Source organism: Opisthocomus hoazin, chromosome 3, assembly GCF_030867145.1.
Source record: "Opisthocomus hoazin isolate bOpiHoa1 chromosome 3, bOpiHoa1.hap1, whole genome shotgun sequence".
Lineage (NCBI taxonomy): Eukaryota > Metazoa > Chordata > Aves > Opisthocomiformes > Opisthocomidae > Opisthocomus > Opisthocomus hoazin.
In genome coordinates, this window is record NC_134416.1 from 75,442,253 (window position 1) to 75,456,947 (window position 14,695).

Sequence of the window (14,695 nt, forward strand, 5' to 3'; positions counted from 1 at the left end):
TGTTATTGATATCTATATCTGATGCTGTCTGTGAACTTCAGTAAATGTAAAGCAATTGAGTATAATCTTATCATTTAGATTGGTCTGCTTATAGCTGAGTAAGCTTCACTTGAGGTAGCAGCTTGGATCAAATTACTAGAAAGTAAAACTGGCTTGCTTTGTGGGGAATTCATGCCAAAAGATTTTATGATTGAAAAATGTTTAGATTAACCCAATAAATACACACTGGAAAAGCTTAGACATAGTTTTTCATGAATACTTCCTGTCTCCCTAATAAAATCTCAGTATTTCTGTGTCTTATTAAAATTAATTTCTCACCATAAGTTATGTTAAATCTTAAGTACTTACTCAGAAGTGATACTGAATCTCTTAACATTTTTTCACACTATAGAAAGCACACTGAAAAATTGTTGCTATCTCCTGTTTGTGGTTTCAGTTGGTGAAAAGGTGATACAGGAGATCTTGGTCAAGCATTATACATAGACTTTTCAAGTGTTAAACCTCTCCCTGGTTTAATAATGCTGTTTTTTCTGACTACTAGAATAATTAGGAGTGTAAACCAGATAAGGAGTAACAGTTAGGAGTGTAAGCGGTGTGCATGTGTTGGTTTGAGGAGGTGTTTTTCCAATGAAGTTAGAAGAAAGTACTCTAGCTTTCCAAAATTCTGCTATCTTCTTTGGAATGTGTTTTCTGCGCCCCCACCCCATGCTCTCCATCCCCCTGTCCCTCAAAAAGAGAAAGGACTTCCAGCTAGAAGAGGTACCACTGGAACTGAAATAGGTTGTCAGTTTTGTCATGCATTAAAAGAAGATGGTAGTTTTAGCCACATCAGGTGGAGAGGTGCTACTGGCTTGTCAAAGGAGAAATAACTCCTGAAGCCAAGAGGGTGAAGATAGGTGTTAAAGCAAAACGGTGCAGGCATGGGAGATACGAGAATACACTGACCATGAAGAAACGTAGTCTAGTGGTTAAGATGTAGTTCCATACTAGTAGGATGCAATTCTATAGCACCATTCTGGTTTGAGCAAGGTAGACTAACAACCTACCTGTTTTTCACATGGAAGTAGCTTGGTTGATGAGTGTAGTTACCTGTTGTAGGAAAGGACTGCTCACTGTGGGCCAGGAGAATCTTCTCAGATCTCTTGTCTTATGCGAGCAGAGTTCTGGCCAGCAGTCCTCACACCCTTCATTTCACAGCCTTTGAATTTACGTACAGTTCCTCTTGGTGACATGGTTATTTGGTTTTATGTGTTTGTCTCCGAAAGTCCAAATTTATGCTGAAAGGAAATTTCGTGTCTCTTATGCTTACATGCCTGAAACTGATCTTCACTATCTGTTCCTGGCAATGGACCATTTGCTGGGTAGTATAAATAAATCAAGGGCTGTAACTGTCTGTGGGGAACCTTGTGTGAAGAACTTCCACTGGAGAAAAACTTCACTGCTGGTTTGCAGCAGCAGCCTTGCCTCTTTGCCAGAAAAAGCCAGCAGAGGGAGGTACCGTTGCGTTTGCCAAACGAGGCATTACACAAGAAGAAATGCGGACTGAGAAGCACTTCTGTAGGGCCTCAACAGTCGTGATAACCAATTTTTGCTGTCTGTCATTCACTGTGCGTTGCATGTAACAGTTCTCATGTGGGTGATCAATTATTGCTGTGGTTGCATGTTCAACCCAAGGCATGAGCTCGAAGAAGCTCATAGTGATTTGAGTATTTCTGGGTAAAAAAAAATGAGTTTGAAGGGAAAAGGGAGAAGAAAAACGTTACTTTTTTTTCTCTGTTATTTTGAATTTAGTTTGTCTTCTCCTAGTGTTTTTGGAAACCCATAAAATAATTTAGAAGGCCTTCTATATGTCACTGCACATTTCATTTGATATATTTTGCAGGGAATATTTAGAGTCATTAATTTGTCCTAGATTTTATATGAAACCTATTCATTCAGGTCACAGAGCAAGAAATAAAACTGACTAGAAAAGTCAATTTCAAACATTATCTTGACACATTGTTGTAAGCCTGTGGCTGTTTTATGGGAAGAATGGAAAGAAAAGTAGACCAGGAGAATGCTACTAGAATGTTTAGCTAATGACTGCTATTATAAATGATTGTTATTAAGATTCCTTAAACATTGCTTTTTACCATTGTGTTTTCATCTCCAGTGGAAATTCTGAATGCCTCTTTCCTACACAAAAGTGAATGTTTCTGTGAAAATTTCCACAAAATCAACGAAAGCATTGTCCAGTAATAGGAGAATGGGGAATATGTTCTCTTTCAACTCTTCTTTCATTTGATCAATTGCATCAGAGAGAAAATAAAAAAAGAGTCTGAAAGATGGTAGTATCTTCACTAGGGAGGTGTGAAAGCTAGTTTCAGTTTGAGTGAGCTACAGTTGTTTGAAGACTTGCATAAATATGAATCACTTGTGATTTATATTTCAACGAAAGACATCAGGATCGTAGGGTGCAGTACGTTATTCGCGTGTAGCTGAGGTACGTCTGATTCATGCCCACAAGTAAGGCTTCAGCCAGGCTGGAACACAACCCATTAAAGGTGTCTGTGGAAGTAACATCACTGACTGCTGTCGATACTCAATCACACCCTAGTGAGCAAAAAGTGAGCACTGAATAAAGCTGTGTCTTACAGGTGGGCCAAATGGACGAAGGTGGGTGCTGATTGATCCCATTACTGCGGTCTCATTTAGCACAGGAGCTGGCAAGTGATGAAATTTGATGGCATGTAATTTTTTTTTTCTGTAGCTGTGAGAGAGACGTTTCATTGAGTTGGATGTGACTTCTTAATAAATGTGAAATCCTTACTTTCTTTTACGTTCTCATAGACCTCAATACCAGCAAGCTGTAAACTATAAGCTGCAAGTAGGGGTTTATGTACATAGAATAGTGCCAGTGCTTACTGGAATAACCCTAGCCACCTAAATAGCTTTTGTGGAGTCGGTATGGCCCCTGCTGAGGAGTACAGCAAGCGAAGAGGGTGTATGGTATTGACTGTAAAATGTTTTAATGTTCTGGCTGCTTTGCTGTAGGTAATAATGCAATGAGAGCAAATAACACAAGCCAACAGCACATGGAGAAAAATAATGGGAACTTATTACGAATAAATGTAATTGCACATTTCATGCTTTGCTTTTTGTAATCAGTCTGTCAAGTCAAACACTAAAATACATTAATTAAACACCAGTTTCCCGTAGAACTCAGTAACTTGTTAGTGGCCCTTAAAATATTGATACCGTTATCCAGGTTGCCCGCAGTCCACTGTGGTTCAGCATTTGGCAGTCAGGTTGAGCTGTGATTACTGGAATTGATGAACTCGGTGGTCTGGCAGTGGGAAGCAGAACGTGCCCCATGGCTGCGCACTGACTGCCACGTTACTTCACCGGGCCTGTAGCAATAAAGTCAAATCATGCTGAGGAACAGTGTCTTCTTTAACTGCACAGTAACTATTCAGGCTTTGGGCATTTGTGGCCTTGCCCATCAAGCGCTATGCTGTTGTGGTCTTTTGAAGAGCTCCCTGGCCCTGAGCAAGGGAAACAAAACATTGCCTTGTCTAGCAGAGCAGAAATGTGTAGGTGAGAGGCATGTTGTTATTGAGAAAACATACTCTGGTTTTGATAGCTTTTGTCTAAATTGATGCCAAACAAGAACTGAAGGTGCAGATAATAATATTCACTGAATATTTAAACCAGAAGATATCCAGCAAAGGCAAATCTCAAGCCATAGTAGTACGTTGGTTTTGTGTGGGTTTTTTTTTTTCTTTTTTTTTTTGCTTTTAATGTACTTCAGTAATGGTTTTGTGGAACCAGGATCTTTATCTGTCTATACAGTGTGTGGGCATATCGTGCCCTGTATCATCATAAGATATCAGGCACTTTTGTAAAAGTTATGTGTATTACATAGTTACATAGTTGAAGCTACTTTTGACGTGTCATTTACAGCTAAATTCTTACGCAATCAGTGGAAAGAGGGAGCTGCCTCTTAAGGGCATCTGACTTAGGTGACTAAAATAACCTGAGGTACTTGATGTGATACTACCTGTTAAAACCTCGCTGCATCCAAATAATATCACACTTGTCTACAACCTCTCCTCCCTATTTTGTCACTTGGTTGTTCCAGTTTTCTCTTGCTTTTGTTTTGGTGTATGAAAATCTCTCACATTTATCTTTTGACAGATAATGCTTTATTTTGCCTTCAGCTTGTTTTCATATAATCTGTTTCTTACTGGTTTTGTTAATAATGCGGTACTTAAGATATATACTGTCTCCCCGGGGCATTGGCTATATGGACTTTACAAGGAGTATTGTGTATATAATCCCACTGAATTGCAGTTGTACCCACCAATCAAAATTCATAACTCTGTACGGTTGCTGCCTTGTAACTACACATTTCATTCTTCATTTCGAAACTTGTGGCAATGTAACTGGCAGCCTGTAATCAGCTGAAGTGCAGGAATTTTGAGGTGCCAGGGCTGTGAGAAATGATCTGTGAAGCCACAGGGCAGGTCAGCTTGTTTTGGGGACTGTGGTAGCATCACAGGATGGCAAAATGTTAAGGAGGTGGACATGGAGTAGCCACATGGAATGCAGGTAAATTGGTTCTTTTTGGAAGTGGTATTCAGTGAAAGTTCAGAAATATATAGCACCAAGAACAATTTCAGGGGTTAAAAGAGCAGATTACATAGTAGTAAAGTAGTAATAATTTAGTCAGATAGGAGCACTGGATGACCAGGCATGGGTTTGTGGGTGGAGTGTGATGGAGAAGAGAGCTTACTCTCCATGTGCCACCAGGGCACTGTAGGGAGTGCCTCCACGGTCTCTGTGCTCCTCCACCTCTAGACCATGCTCTAGGTGGTAGGTATATACACAGCTTAATAATGACTAAAAGATTTAACAAAGATGTAACTGCCTTGTTCTGCTCCCACTTCATCAAGTGTTGTCTTTAAATTTCTTCAAACTCAGGTGGAGTCACCTTTTGGGAAAGTGTGCTTTTGTCAGAAGCAGGTGTTTTGGCTCCTGAAGTTTAATCCAGGTAGTTTCTTTTCACCTTGTGTGTTTAGCAGGCGGTCAGACTATGTACAGTTGGGTGTTCTCACCTGGTCTTAAACTCTAATTTTAAAATGTTCCAAATCAAATTATCTTGATCTCTTTTCATTTCAGAGGTAGAAACGTTCAGTTAAACTGAATGGTCCTCTGGCACTTCTGAGGCTGTATGTGCATGTGTACTCACAAAATTTTATAAAAAGCCAAGGCAAGCACGCGGAGATGGTGGATGCTTTATTAAGAGGCGAACTGTAGCACAGGAGGAGTGCAGAGAGCTGGGCTGGGCTTTCTTCAGCAGGACAGACTGGCCCGCGTTGGTTCCCAAAGAGTTCCCCATGTAAAGTTAATCTGGAAGAATATTAGCATATGAATGTTACAGCCGATGAACTCATACTTTTGCTGAATAACTTTCCATAACTAATGCCAAGACATTGAATGGTTTTCGATACTCCTATAAAAAAAACCTACTTCTGAAATGTGATTTTATGAAATAGTTGGTATATTATAAAATCAATGAAGTCAGTTACACATTCCAAACATAATAGTATGCAAATTAAACTAAAAGGTAATTTTACATTTTCCCTGAGCAATGAAACCACCTCCTGATAGATATTGCATTTTAATTTTATTTTGGTTGATCATATTATATTTTCTTTCTCCTCTTACTTCCCATAAACAGTATAATTTCATAGTGCTGACAGCCTATATACTAAATACCGCAGTGGAACAGGGAGAACTATAGTATTCTGTACATACTGACAAATCTCTTTGGTTAGTGTGCGTTCAATAAAGTTAAAGTAGCAAATGTTATTAAACCAGTGGAAAAGCACAATGAAAGTTATTAATGTACTTTTCTTTGGCCCTGTTATGCGTGTGCTGCATTTTTTTCTTTCCTTCAAAAATATAGTTTTATTGAAATAAGAGAGGAAGAAAAAAACTACAGCATGAAAGTGCAATAGCAATATAGATATTTGTTTCAGCGCAGTCTCAAATGATGAGAAAGCTTATTTCTTTTGGGGGTCAGTGGAGACAGAGTGTTAAATTCTGTTCTCTGTTTTCAAATAAACAGCAGCATTAAAGATAAAAGTTTAGGAATTAATAATTTTTCCTTCTTCAGCCAAATGTCCTCTGGCATTTTTAAAGCAATATATCCAGAAGAGGAATTTAAAAAATGACCAGGTGTGTTTTTTACCTCCATTTCACAGAACCGCAATGTTTGTCCTTCCTAAGGAGCTACGTAGTGAATCAAATTTGAAAAACCACTTATGGGGCCTTTACCGAGTGATCTTTTTGTCCACGTTGCCTGACAGGAGCGTCGGTCAGGACAGGAAGCGCCCGTCACCTCATGGGAGGAGGTTCTGTGTTTGAGGGGCCTCAGCCGGTCGTCTGGTTTTTGCTTGTGCTGTACGGCTGCATTATCACTTCAATGCTGTCAGCATCCTTGGGGCTGGCAGGATCCCAGGACGCTGGAGGAGCGGCGCTTGGTGGTGCCCGTGAGAGCTAATGAGCCCAATGGCATCACTGCGGGCCTCCAGGACGACAGTCCTTCCCCCCTGTTTCTGGCTCATGGCTGCCTCTTCCCTTTCTCAGCTCCAGGGCTGCCTTTGCCAGCTCCCCCAGCTGGAGCCAGTGACCGTGGGCTGATCGTAGCCCTGACCGCTGCCATCTAGCTGGGCCCCAGTGGTGGTCGTGGCGACAGCTCCCTTCACCTCCACCTCGGGTCGGAGGCGTGTGGTGCTGCGCTGCAGGCTGCATGGCAAGCCCTGGTCTCAGGGCAGCCATGGCGAGCGTGTGGCCTCCTGGGGAGAAAGCCGCTGTCCCCTTGCCACTGTCCGTCCCCTCGCCGGCAGAGGCCATGCCAGGGCCCTGGCTGTCCCCCTCCACAGCTGTAACCTCTCCTGTCAGAAGCTGGGCCGGCTGGGCCCCTGTGTGTGTTTTGACCCCCATGTGCTGGTGTATGCCACTTCGTACTGCTTGGGAGAAACTTTCTAGGATTTTTTTTCGAAAAAGTAAAAACCTGAAGAGTCTGTACATCTAATAAATCCAGGTTTTTCCCACGTCCCACCCCTCAAAGCACCTCAAAATACTTGATGAACTTCAAGCCATCATTAAAAATTCTGCTTTTGCTAGACACTGCAAGTGGGGAATTCTTAAGGCAGGGGAGGCCTTGTTTCTTTTGAAAATAAGAGAAGGAATGGCTGTCCGGATTGTTTTTATCATTAGCACTGCCTCACATCTTTACCCACTGAATCACTGCTACAGCAACATAAGATAAAATTATGTGTATTTCCAAGTGTCAAGGCTCCTCGTTTAAAGCTTAACTCAGTTTTAAATCCCTGTGGAAAGGGAAGGCCTTTAAAATACTTAATAAATTCTAATCTTAATTATTTTCATCATTATTAAAATTTGAAATAGGTTGAAATACTTGAGGTAAGTGAAATGAAAAAACTAATAAAGGCCATGAAACACACTAGAGAAATGGAATAATAATTGCTGAAGATTAAGAAATCTAAAATGGCCAAACATGAAAAAGCCTTCATTTCCAATAAGCTTGTATTTAAAAGTTTTGCAATAGCTTAATAATATGAAAGGAGATTTTAAAAATGAATTGATTGTTAAGTGCAGCAGAGTGGCAAGAAACATTTAAATACATTAAAACTTAAACTAGTCCTGTCTTTGGGCTTTGAGCATGATTTAGGCCTTGTCAGTTCTTGAGAGAATTTCTTTATCTGTCAACAAGGAGGCAACACTAATATTGTTGTTGATAATAACTATTATCATTGGTCGTAATAGCAGTTTTCGTAGTAAGTAGTGCCTAGGAGTAACAAGGTACTTTTTCTGTAGACACAGCTTGCTCAGTCTTGTGCAGGCAGAACAAAAAGATTTTTCGCTTCCAAAGAATGCATAATCTAAACGTGAATGGAGGGACCTCTTAAAATAGTCTGGGTTTAATTAAAAATTATAAAGATGCAATCAAAATGTTTGGCTTCTATTGTATCCTCCTTTTTTTTTTTTTTCTGCTGGTGAATGAAAGGTGCCTTGCTCTGCCTGACTGTTTTAACATACTAGAGAAGCATTTTTCGAGAGCTGTAGAGACCTCTAAGCCAGGCAGAGGAATATACCTGTCCTGGTTTCAGCTGGGATAGAGTTAATTTTCCTCCCAGAAGCTGCTGTGTTTTGGATTTAGTAGGAGAAAAATGCTGATAGCACTGATGTTTTTAGTTGTTGCTGTAAATCAAGGACTTGTTTCCAGTCTCCCATATTCAGCTACTGAGCAGCTGTTCAGGAGCTGGGAGGGAGCACAGCCAGGCAGCCAGCCCAAGCTAGCCAGTGGAAATATTCCAAACCATAGCCATCATGCTCAGTTTATGAATGGGGGTTGGCTGGGGGGCAGGAGGCTATTGGCTTTTCAGTTTTCTGCGAGTGTGAATCCTGCTTTCTCTGGGAATTCAGCCTTTTTCAGGAATTTCATGAAATTTGCAAAAATCCGGGGGGCCATGATCTCTGCTTGGGGACTGGCTGCGAATCGGTCATCGGGTGGTGAGAAAATTATATTGTATATATTTTGTTTTGCATATTCATTATTATTATTATCATTAGTAGTAGTAGTAGTATTGGTATTTCCTTTGTTGCCTTATTAAATTGTCTTTATCTCAACCCACAAGTCTCTTCTTTCATCCATTTCACCCGCCCATCACCCTGGGAGGGAAGGGGAGGGGTGAGCGAGCGGCTGTCTGGTGCTTAGCTGCCAGCTGCTGGGTTAACCTCTGACAATACCCCAGGAACTTTAGGGAAATTGACGTTTTGTGTGGTGTACTGTACTAGGGATGTTAGAGTGGTGCACTTCACAATGCAGTCTGTGGAAGAAAATGGAATTAAACATTAAAAAAATTGAATCTAGTAATTTTGTTTTCATTTAGGGATTACTTACCTTGACCATGCCGGTGCAACACTTTTCCCAGAGAGTCTACTTAAAGCTTTTACTGATGACCTCAGAAACAACATTTATGGTAAGTGCAAAACAGCATTACCATTAGTCTTCTCAAGTTTCCATCTAAATAGATCAAAACTGTGCCTCTTAAGTTGTTGGAAGAGTACTTCTGCAGGTATTGTAACACTGCTGCAGAGCAGGTGGAAAACCAGTGATTATATAAAGGAGTTCGTAGTCCCTTTGTGTCACCACTAGCTTTGTTCTTTGATGGCCAACGATGTGTCTGTGTTGGTGAAAAATAAAAATCTGTTCCCCAGGGATTAGGGCACCATGCTGGGGATAAACAAATACAGTATAGCTCTGAGAACGGTTTGTTCAGTCTATTTTTTTCCACACAAATGCAAAACCAATTTCTTATACGAGGACCAGAATCCAGAACCACCCCCCTTCTCAGTGAGGGTCATCACATTTTATTTAGAAGAAAGCTTAGCTAAAAGATCCCAAGTGAATTTAGGCAGGGAATAGGTGCTGTGCCTCTCCCAGACTATTAGACTTGGGTACATGCTCAGTAAAAAGGATGTGTATTGCCAAAGTAATCTTGCCCATAAGAATTAGAGAAAAATATCTACAGAATTGTGAAATATCTGAGTGGAGATTTACCTATTGCAGCTGTGGAAGTGGGCACTTCAGCACCACCTAGAAGTACTTTGTCCCCAGATCCTCTACTTAAACCTTTTATCTCTTTCGAACGTAATTACCTGCCCGAGAACCACACACTGAATGCGCTTTTATACAAAGGCAGCAGCATCCATTGTTTAGGAGAAGCGTTACTGTGTGAGACAATATACATTAGAGTGATTCATGCTCAACCAGAAAAAAAATTTACTGTACATTATTAGCTATATATGCTGTGAGTAGTCCAACTGAAGTAATCAAAATTTCTTATTGTGTGTTACTATCTGTGGACTATGTGCCCTTGCTAGTTTTGTGTCTTTTTTGTGCTCCCTGATATACAGAGCAAAGTGATTCCTCACTGGGGAACTAGGTACCACTGCTTTAAAAGAAAACTGTGTTCACTCAAGCACCGACACACTTGTGCTTATCACCTGGGCAAGCTGCTTGAGAATTCTGGGTAGTTTTCATATTCAGTGTGTCGTTGCACATGTTATTTCCCTCTGTCTTGTTTCCTGAATGCTGGCAAGGCCAGGATCCAGAGTGTGGATTTAAGTTCCATATGAAATAGAATGATTCTATGAAATAGATGTTATTCTTGCTAGGGATAGGGTTTTTTACTGTTACAATAAGATGTATTGATTTGATTATATTCAAAATCTCCTATTCAAGTGCATGCTAGTGATATTAAAATCAATGTTCTGTCACTACAGCCATTATAAAGTGAAATGTATGCACTCTGGTCTTAGTTATTTTAAACAACATTGGGCTCAACCCTTACAATAAGTACAATCTGTGGCGGAAAAAAATTTAATTTGTGAATCAATTGAGTCCTTATGACTGGAAATAGTAGTGCTGCCAGTTTGGAGCAGATTTGCATAGTACTTGTAATGCTATGGGAGAACAAATTGTATCTTTTCTAATACTGCTTTCATCTAAAATGACTGACATCTCTGCTACTCTGAGGACAGTAACTGTTGTATAAAAAGAGTTCATTTAACAGACACAGGTGTGAGTGAAGGGGGAGTTTGATTTGCAGCCTTTTTATTTTTGTGGTAATAATCCACAGGCCCAGAGAACTGGAGTTTATCTGTTGTGTGTATAAATGAGGGAAAGGAATGTAAGTAAGAGAGATTCTCACTTCTAAATTAAGAATATTTGAATTGGAAATTACAGAAATGCAACATCAGACATGAAAAGTCTAGGTATTGGATTTTGAGTTTGAGCTCCGAATTTATTATTCTTTTTAACAACTTCACTCAACAACTTCCAGCAGTGTGATTTTGAAATTTTTTAAAAGGGGTGGCTAATATGCAACCTACTGCAAAAACAGTATCAATATAGCATTTTTTTTCTTGTTCTCTTTCCAAACTGTTGAGGCATGTTTTTTAAGCATTTACTAATACAAAAGTGTGCTGTGCCTGTGTGAATATTGCTATAATCTTTTTTACTCAATAAGATAAATTCATGCCCTTCTTATGTGCTGTCTTAATTGTTAATACATGCTTGTGCTGAGGTAAGCTAAGGTGGCTATTAATTTTGCAAAAAAATTTATATTTTCATGAGCTACTTGAATTTCAGGCACTAAAAAACCCAGAGTTAGTCCTGGTGTCCAATCATGAATGTCTGTTACCTCCAAATGCTGTCTCTTCTAATTTGCTTCTTAGCTAGTGTGCAAATATACTTATAAAAGTGCATTCTATCTGTAGTTTTTCCTAGTACATTTGTGCATGTGCAGTTGCATTTTCTTTTTAAGGGAACTGCCTAAGTATTAGTAAGAGATCCAGCTGCAGTTTCAAGGTCTGTCATAATTGCTTTCTTATGTGTCCCGTCTCATGACTGACTGCTCTAAGGAGCTTTGGGGCATTGCTGTGAAGTATACGTTAAATCTTTCTTTGTCATCTTTTCAGTCTGGCTTGGTGTAATGCTTTGATAAAAGAAAAAATTAATAGAAAAATTGTGATTAATAGTTAACTTCTATATCTCTGTTGTCTCCTAGGCAACCCTCATAGTCAGAACATCAGCAGCAAGCTGACATATGACACAATCGAACATGTCCGATACAGGTAGAATAATCTTTCTTTCAGATGTTGTATCATGCACTTCACTGTTTTCATTTTGATTAGGCCTGTGCTGGTTTGATGCCTTTGATGTGGTGTCATTTTCTGAGGGTCATCTGTCACATCTAAAGAAAACACCTCACTTTTAAACCACAAGGTACTTGGACAGTCAAACGTTGGATGAAATCATTTTTTTTTCTCCCAGATGCCCCAATTTGCAAAGTTCTGTAGTTAAATTAGTGCTGTAATCTAAGTGCACAGTTTTAATTAAGATATAGAAGTTGGAATCTCAAAACCGATTATTATTAAGATGGTATGGTAAGATAGTAAGGTGGAACTAAGTGCAAGGACATGGTTAAAATTCAGATGAAATTAAATAGGGGATAATGGCTTATAAGAATTTATAAAAAGCTTATGGGATTGTGTATATTGTTTTACAGCAGGTGCCTACGTCTTTTGGAATAATAAAATACCTTTAAAAGTAGTTCTAATGTAATTTTTAAGAGCAAAAAGAAAAGATAAAATTGAGTGTTGGGGCTTCTGGGTATGGGCAAGAAAGTGAACTGAATCTCTAAATAAGGTATCTCCATGAAAGTTCAGGATAGAGTGGCTAAAGGTACGCTTCTTGCCGTTAGTTTACACCATGAAGAAATATACAACTTGGGTACTTGGTTATTGGTTTCAGGGGTTTGTTTTAGGTAACACTTGCTATTTTATAAAATATGTCTTTAGTGGAGAATATGTATGCTTTGAGTTAATTTGCCTGCTTTTGATGGCACTCTTTGTACAATGAAAGAAGTGTCATGTATTCTTCTTTGTTTTATCATCTTCCTTAAAAGAAGAATTTCTCCTAAACCCATCACAAAATTCAGATCAATAGCAGTGAAACTATAGCATTGTAATGTTCATAGTTGTAATGAAGAAAATCTGCCTTACACCTTTCTGCTGATTTTCTTTTCACTGCACTTTTATGAGGGTGTAAAAAAACAAGATTTGTAGCTGGAAGATGCTGCTGGCTATAACCTGCTCTGTTCCCCCCACCCCGCCCCACCACCAGCTTTTTGGAGAAACTATTTTTGTTTCTTCTGAAATCCTCTCTTATGCTGTGCAGGATGTCAACGTATTAAAGTAGGGCCAAATGAAATGAAAGCGACTGTCTATGAGGAATAGCTGTTTTCGAAAGCAGACACTTGCAGCCAGGTGCAGCAATACCTACAGCCCTGCAGATTTCCCTGAGCATACCTGTGCGCTCACATGCAGCGTTAGCATTCATGTTTCCATTTACTCTTAGTGATATTTCAATGTTGCCATTTAATTGTTCTTCTTATAAAGGCACGGTAGCAAGTTTAACTGTTTCTAGAATAATTACTGTTGTACTCTGTGTTCTTCATTGTTAGGGAGTAAGGAAATAGACTTCCACAGTGTAACATATAGATTACTTGAAAAGAGCTGACATCTTCAGCTTGCCTTATTTTGAATCCTGCTTTAAAAAATGTGAGACACTTGCAAGAGCAGGATGGGAGATGACAAGAATCATACCAGTGTTTGTATTGGGTTTTTTGTTTGTATTTTTCTTTTTGGGGTAAAAAAGTGCCCTCTGCATCCAAATGAACATTTTCAGTATTGCACCTCACAGAATTTGTCATCTATCCCTACAGAGGGAGCCATTATTCCCCAATAAAAATTTTAAAAGCATAGTTGTCAAAATGGTGTAGTCATAAAAATTCAGGAAGAAAATGCCCCCAAAACACTGTCAGTAAGTCAGCTATCTAAAAAGCAATAAAAGTATATTAAAAATCTATACTTCCATGCTATTGCAGCTAATCAAAATAAGCAATATGACAAGACAGGGAGACAGGCAGCTCTGTCCTGCATCACAGTGCATAGACTGGATTTCCTCAGTGAAAGTATAGTTCAGCAGGTAGTTTCAGATATCTTGAAACAAATTGCTTGCTTATAATTTTGCTTTTGGCATATGACTACAGGCAGAAGTATGGCTTTTTTTCACTGTTTGACTCCCAAGCTAATATGATTTTTTTTTTAACAAAAAATTTAATTTGATTTTCTGATGAGATGACACAAGCAACTAATTAAAAATAAACACAGAGCTTAATTTCTGATTTATATTTGTCGATATTGGTGATAGCAGCATCACAGTAGACTTTCTTGATCTGGCAGTGTACACAGTTCCACAGTACAAAGCTGTATGATCTGGTTTTGCCTTCATATTTGCTTGGCAGACAGAAACTAGTCTTAGAATACGAATATGCAAGAATCACAGAATCACAGAATCACAGAATAGTAGGGGTTGGAAGGGACCTCTGTGGGTCATCTAGTCCAACCCCCCTGCCGAAGCAGGGTCACCTACAGCAGGCTGCACAGGATCTTGTCCAGGCGGGTCTTGAATATCTCCAGAGAAGGAGACTCCACAACCTCCCTGGGCAGCCTGTTCCAGTGCTCCGTCACCCTCAGAGGGAATATAACATAATTAATGAAATATTTGAGTCAATGGATGTTTTCTATGATTTACAAAATAAAATGACCAAAACAGCTTACCTCTTGACCAATTCAAGTACGATTAGAGTAACAATAACTATTTTATTCTTAAAAACATTGCTTCTCTTTACTTGAAATGAACTGCTGAGAGACTTTCAGCATTGTGTGTGTCCCTACACTAACAATGAGTAACACTGAGAAGAGGAAGCAAGGACTGTAATAAACCTTAGCTAAATGTATTAAATGTATGCATTGAGAGTTTATAGATCCTTTTTATGAGTTTGCTTATGGATGTATGGAAATACCATTGCCTCACTTCCATATAGCTAAAGAACATGAGCGCAATATCTCCTTACGATGCTGCAGAGATAATGCAACTCAGAAGTTCATTACATTGAGTATTAAATAATCCTTGTCCCATATGCAAGCGTTTTAAAATTTATAGCTTTCTATTTTCTATTTTCTATTTTAAGACATTATCCTTGTAGATCTT

General features: G+C 39.2%; 1 protein-coding gene across 3 annotated transcripts in view; it reads left to right on the top strand.

Annotated features, from left to right (window-relative positions):
• MOCOS (molybdenum cofactor sulfurase) overlaps positions 1–14,695 on the top strand; it is a 233,202-nt gene that overhangs the window by 16,850 nt on the left and 201,657 nt on the right. For all 3 annotated transcript variants that reach the window (XM_075416697.1, XM_075416699.1, XM_075416700.1), the window contains exons 2-3: positions 8,964–9,053; positions 11,646–11,712. In XM_075416697.1, coding sequence (XP_075272812.1) covers positions 8,964–9,053; positions 11,646–11,712 — 157 coding nt within the window. The remainder of the gene's footprint in view (positions 1–8,963; positions 9,054–11,645; positions 11,713–14,695) is intronic.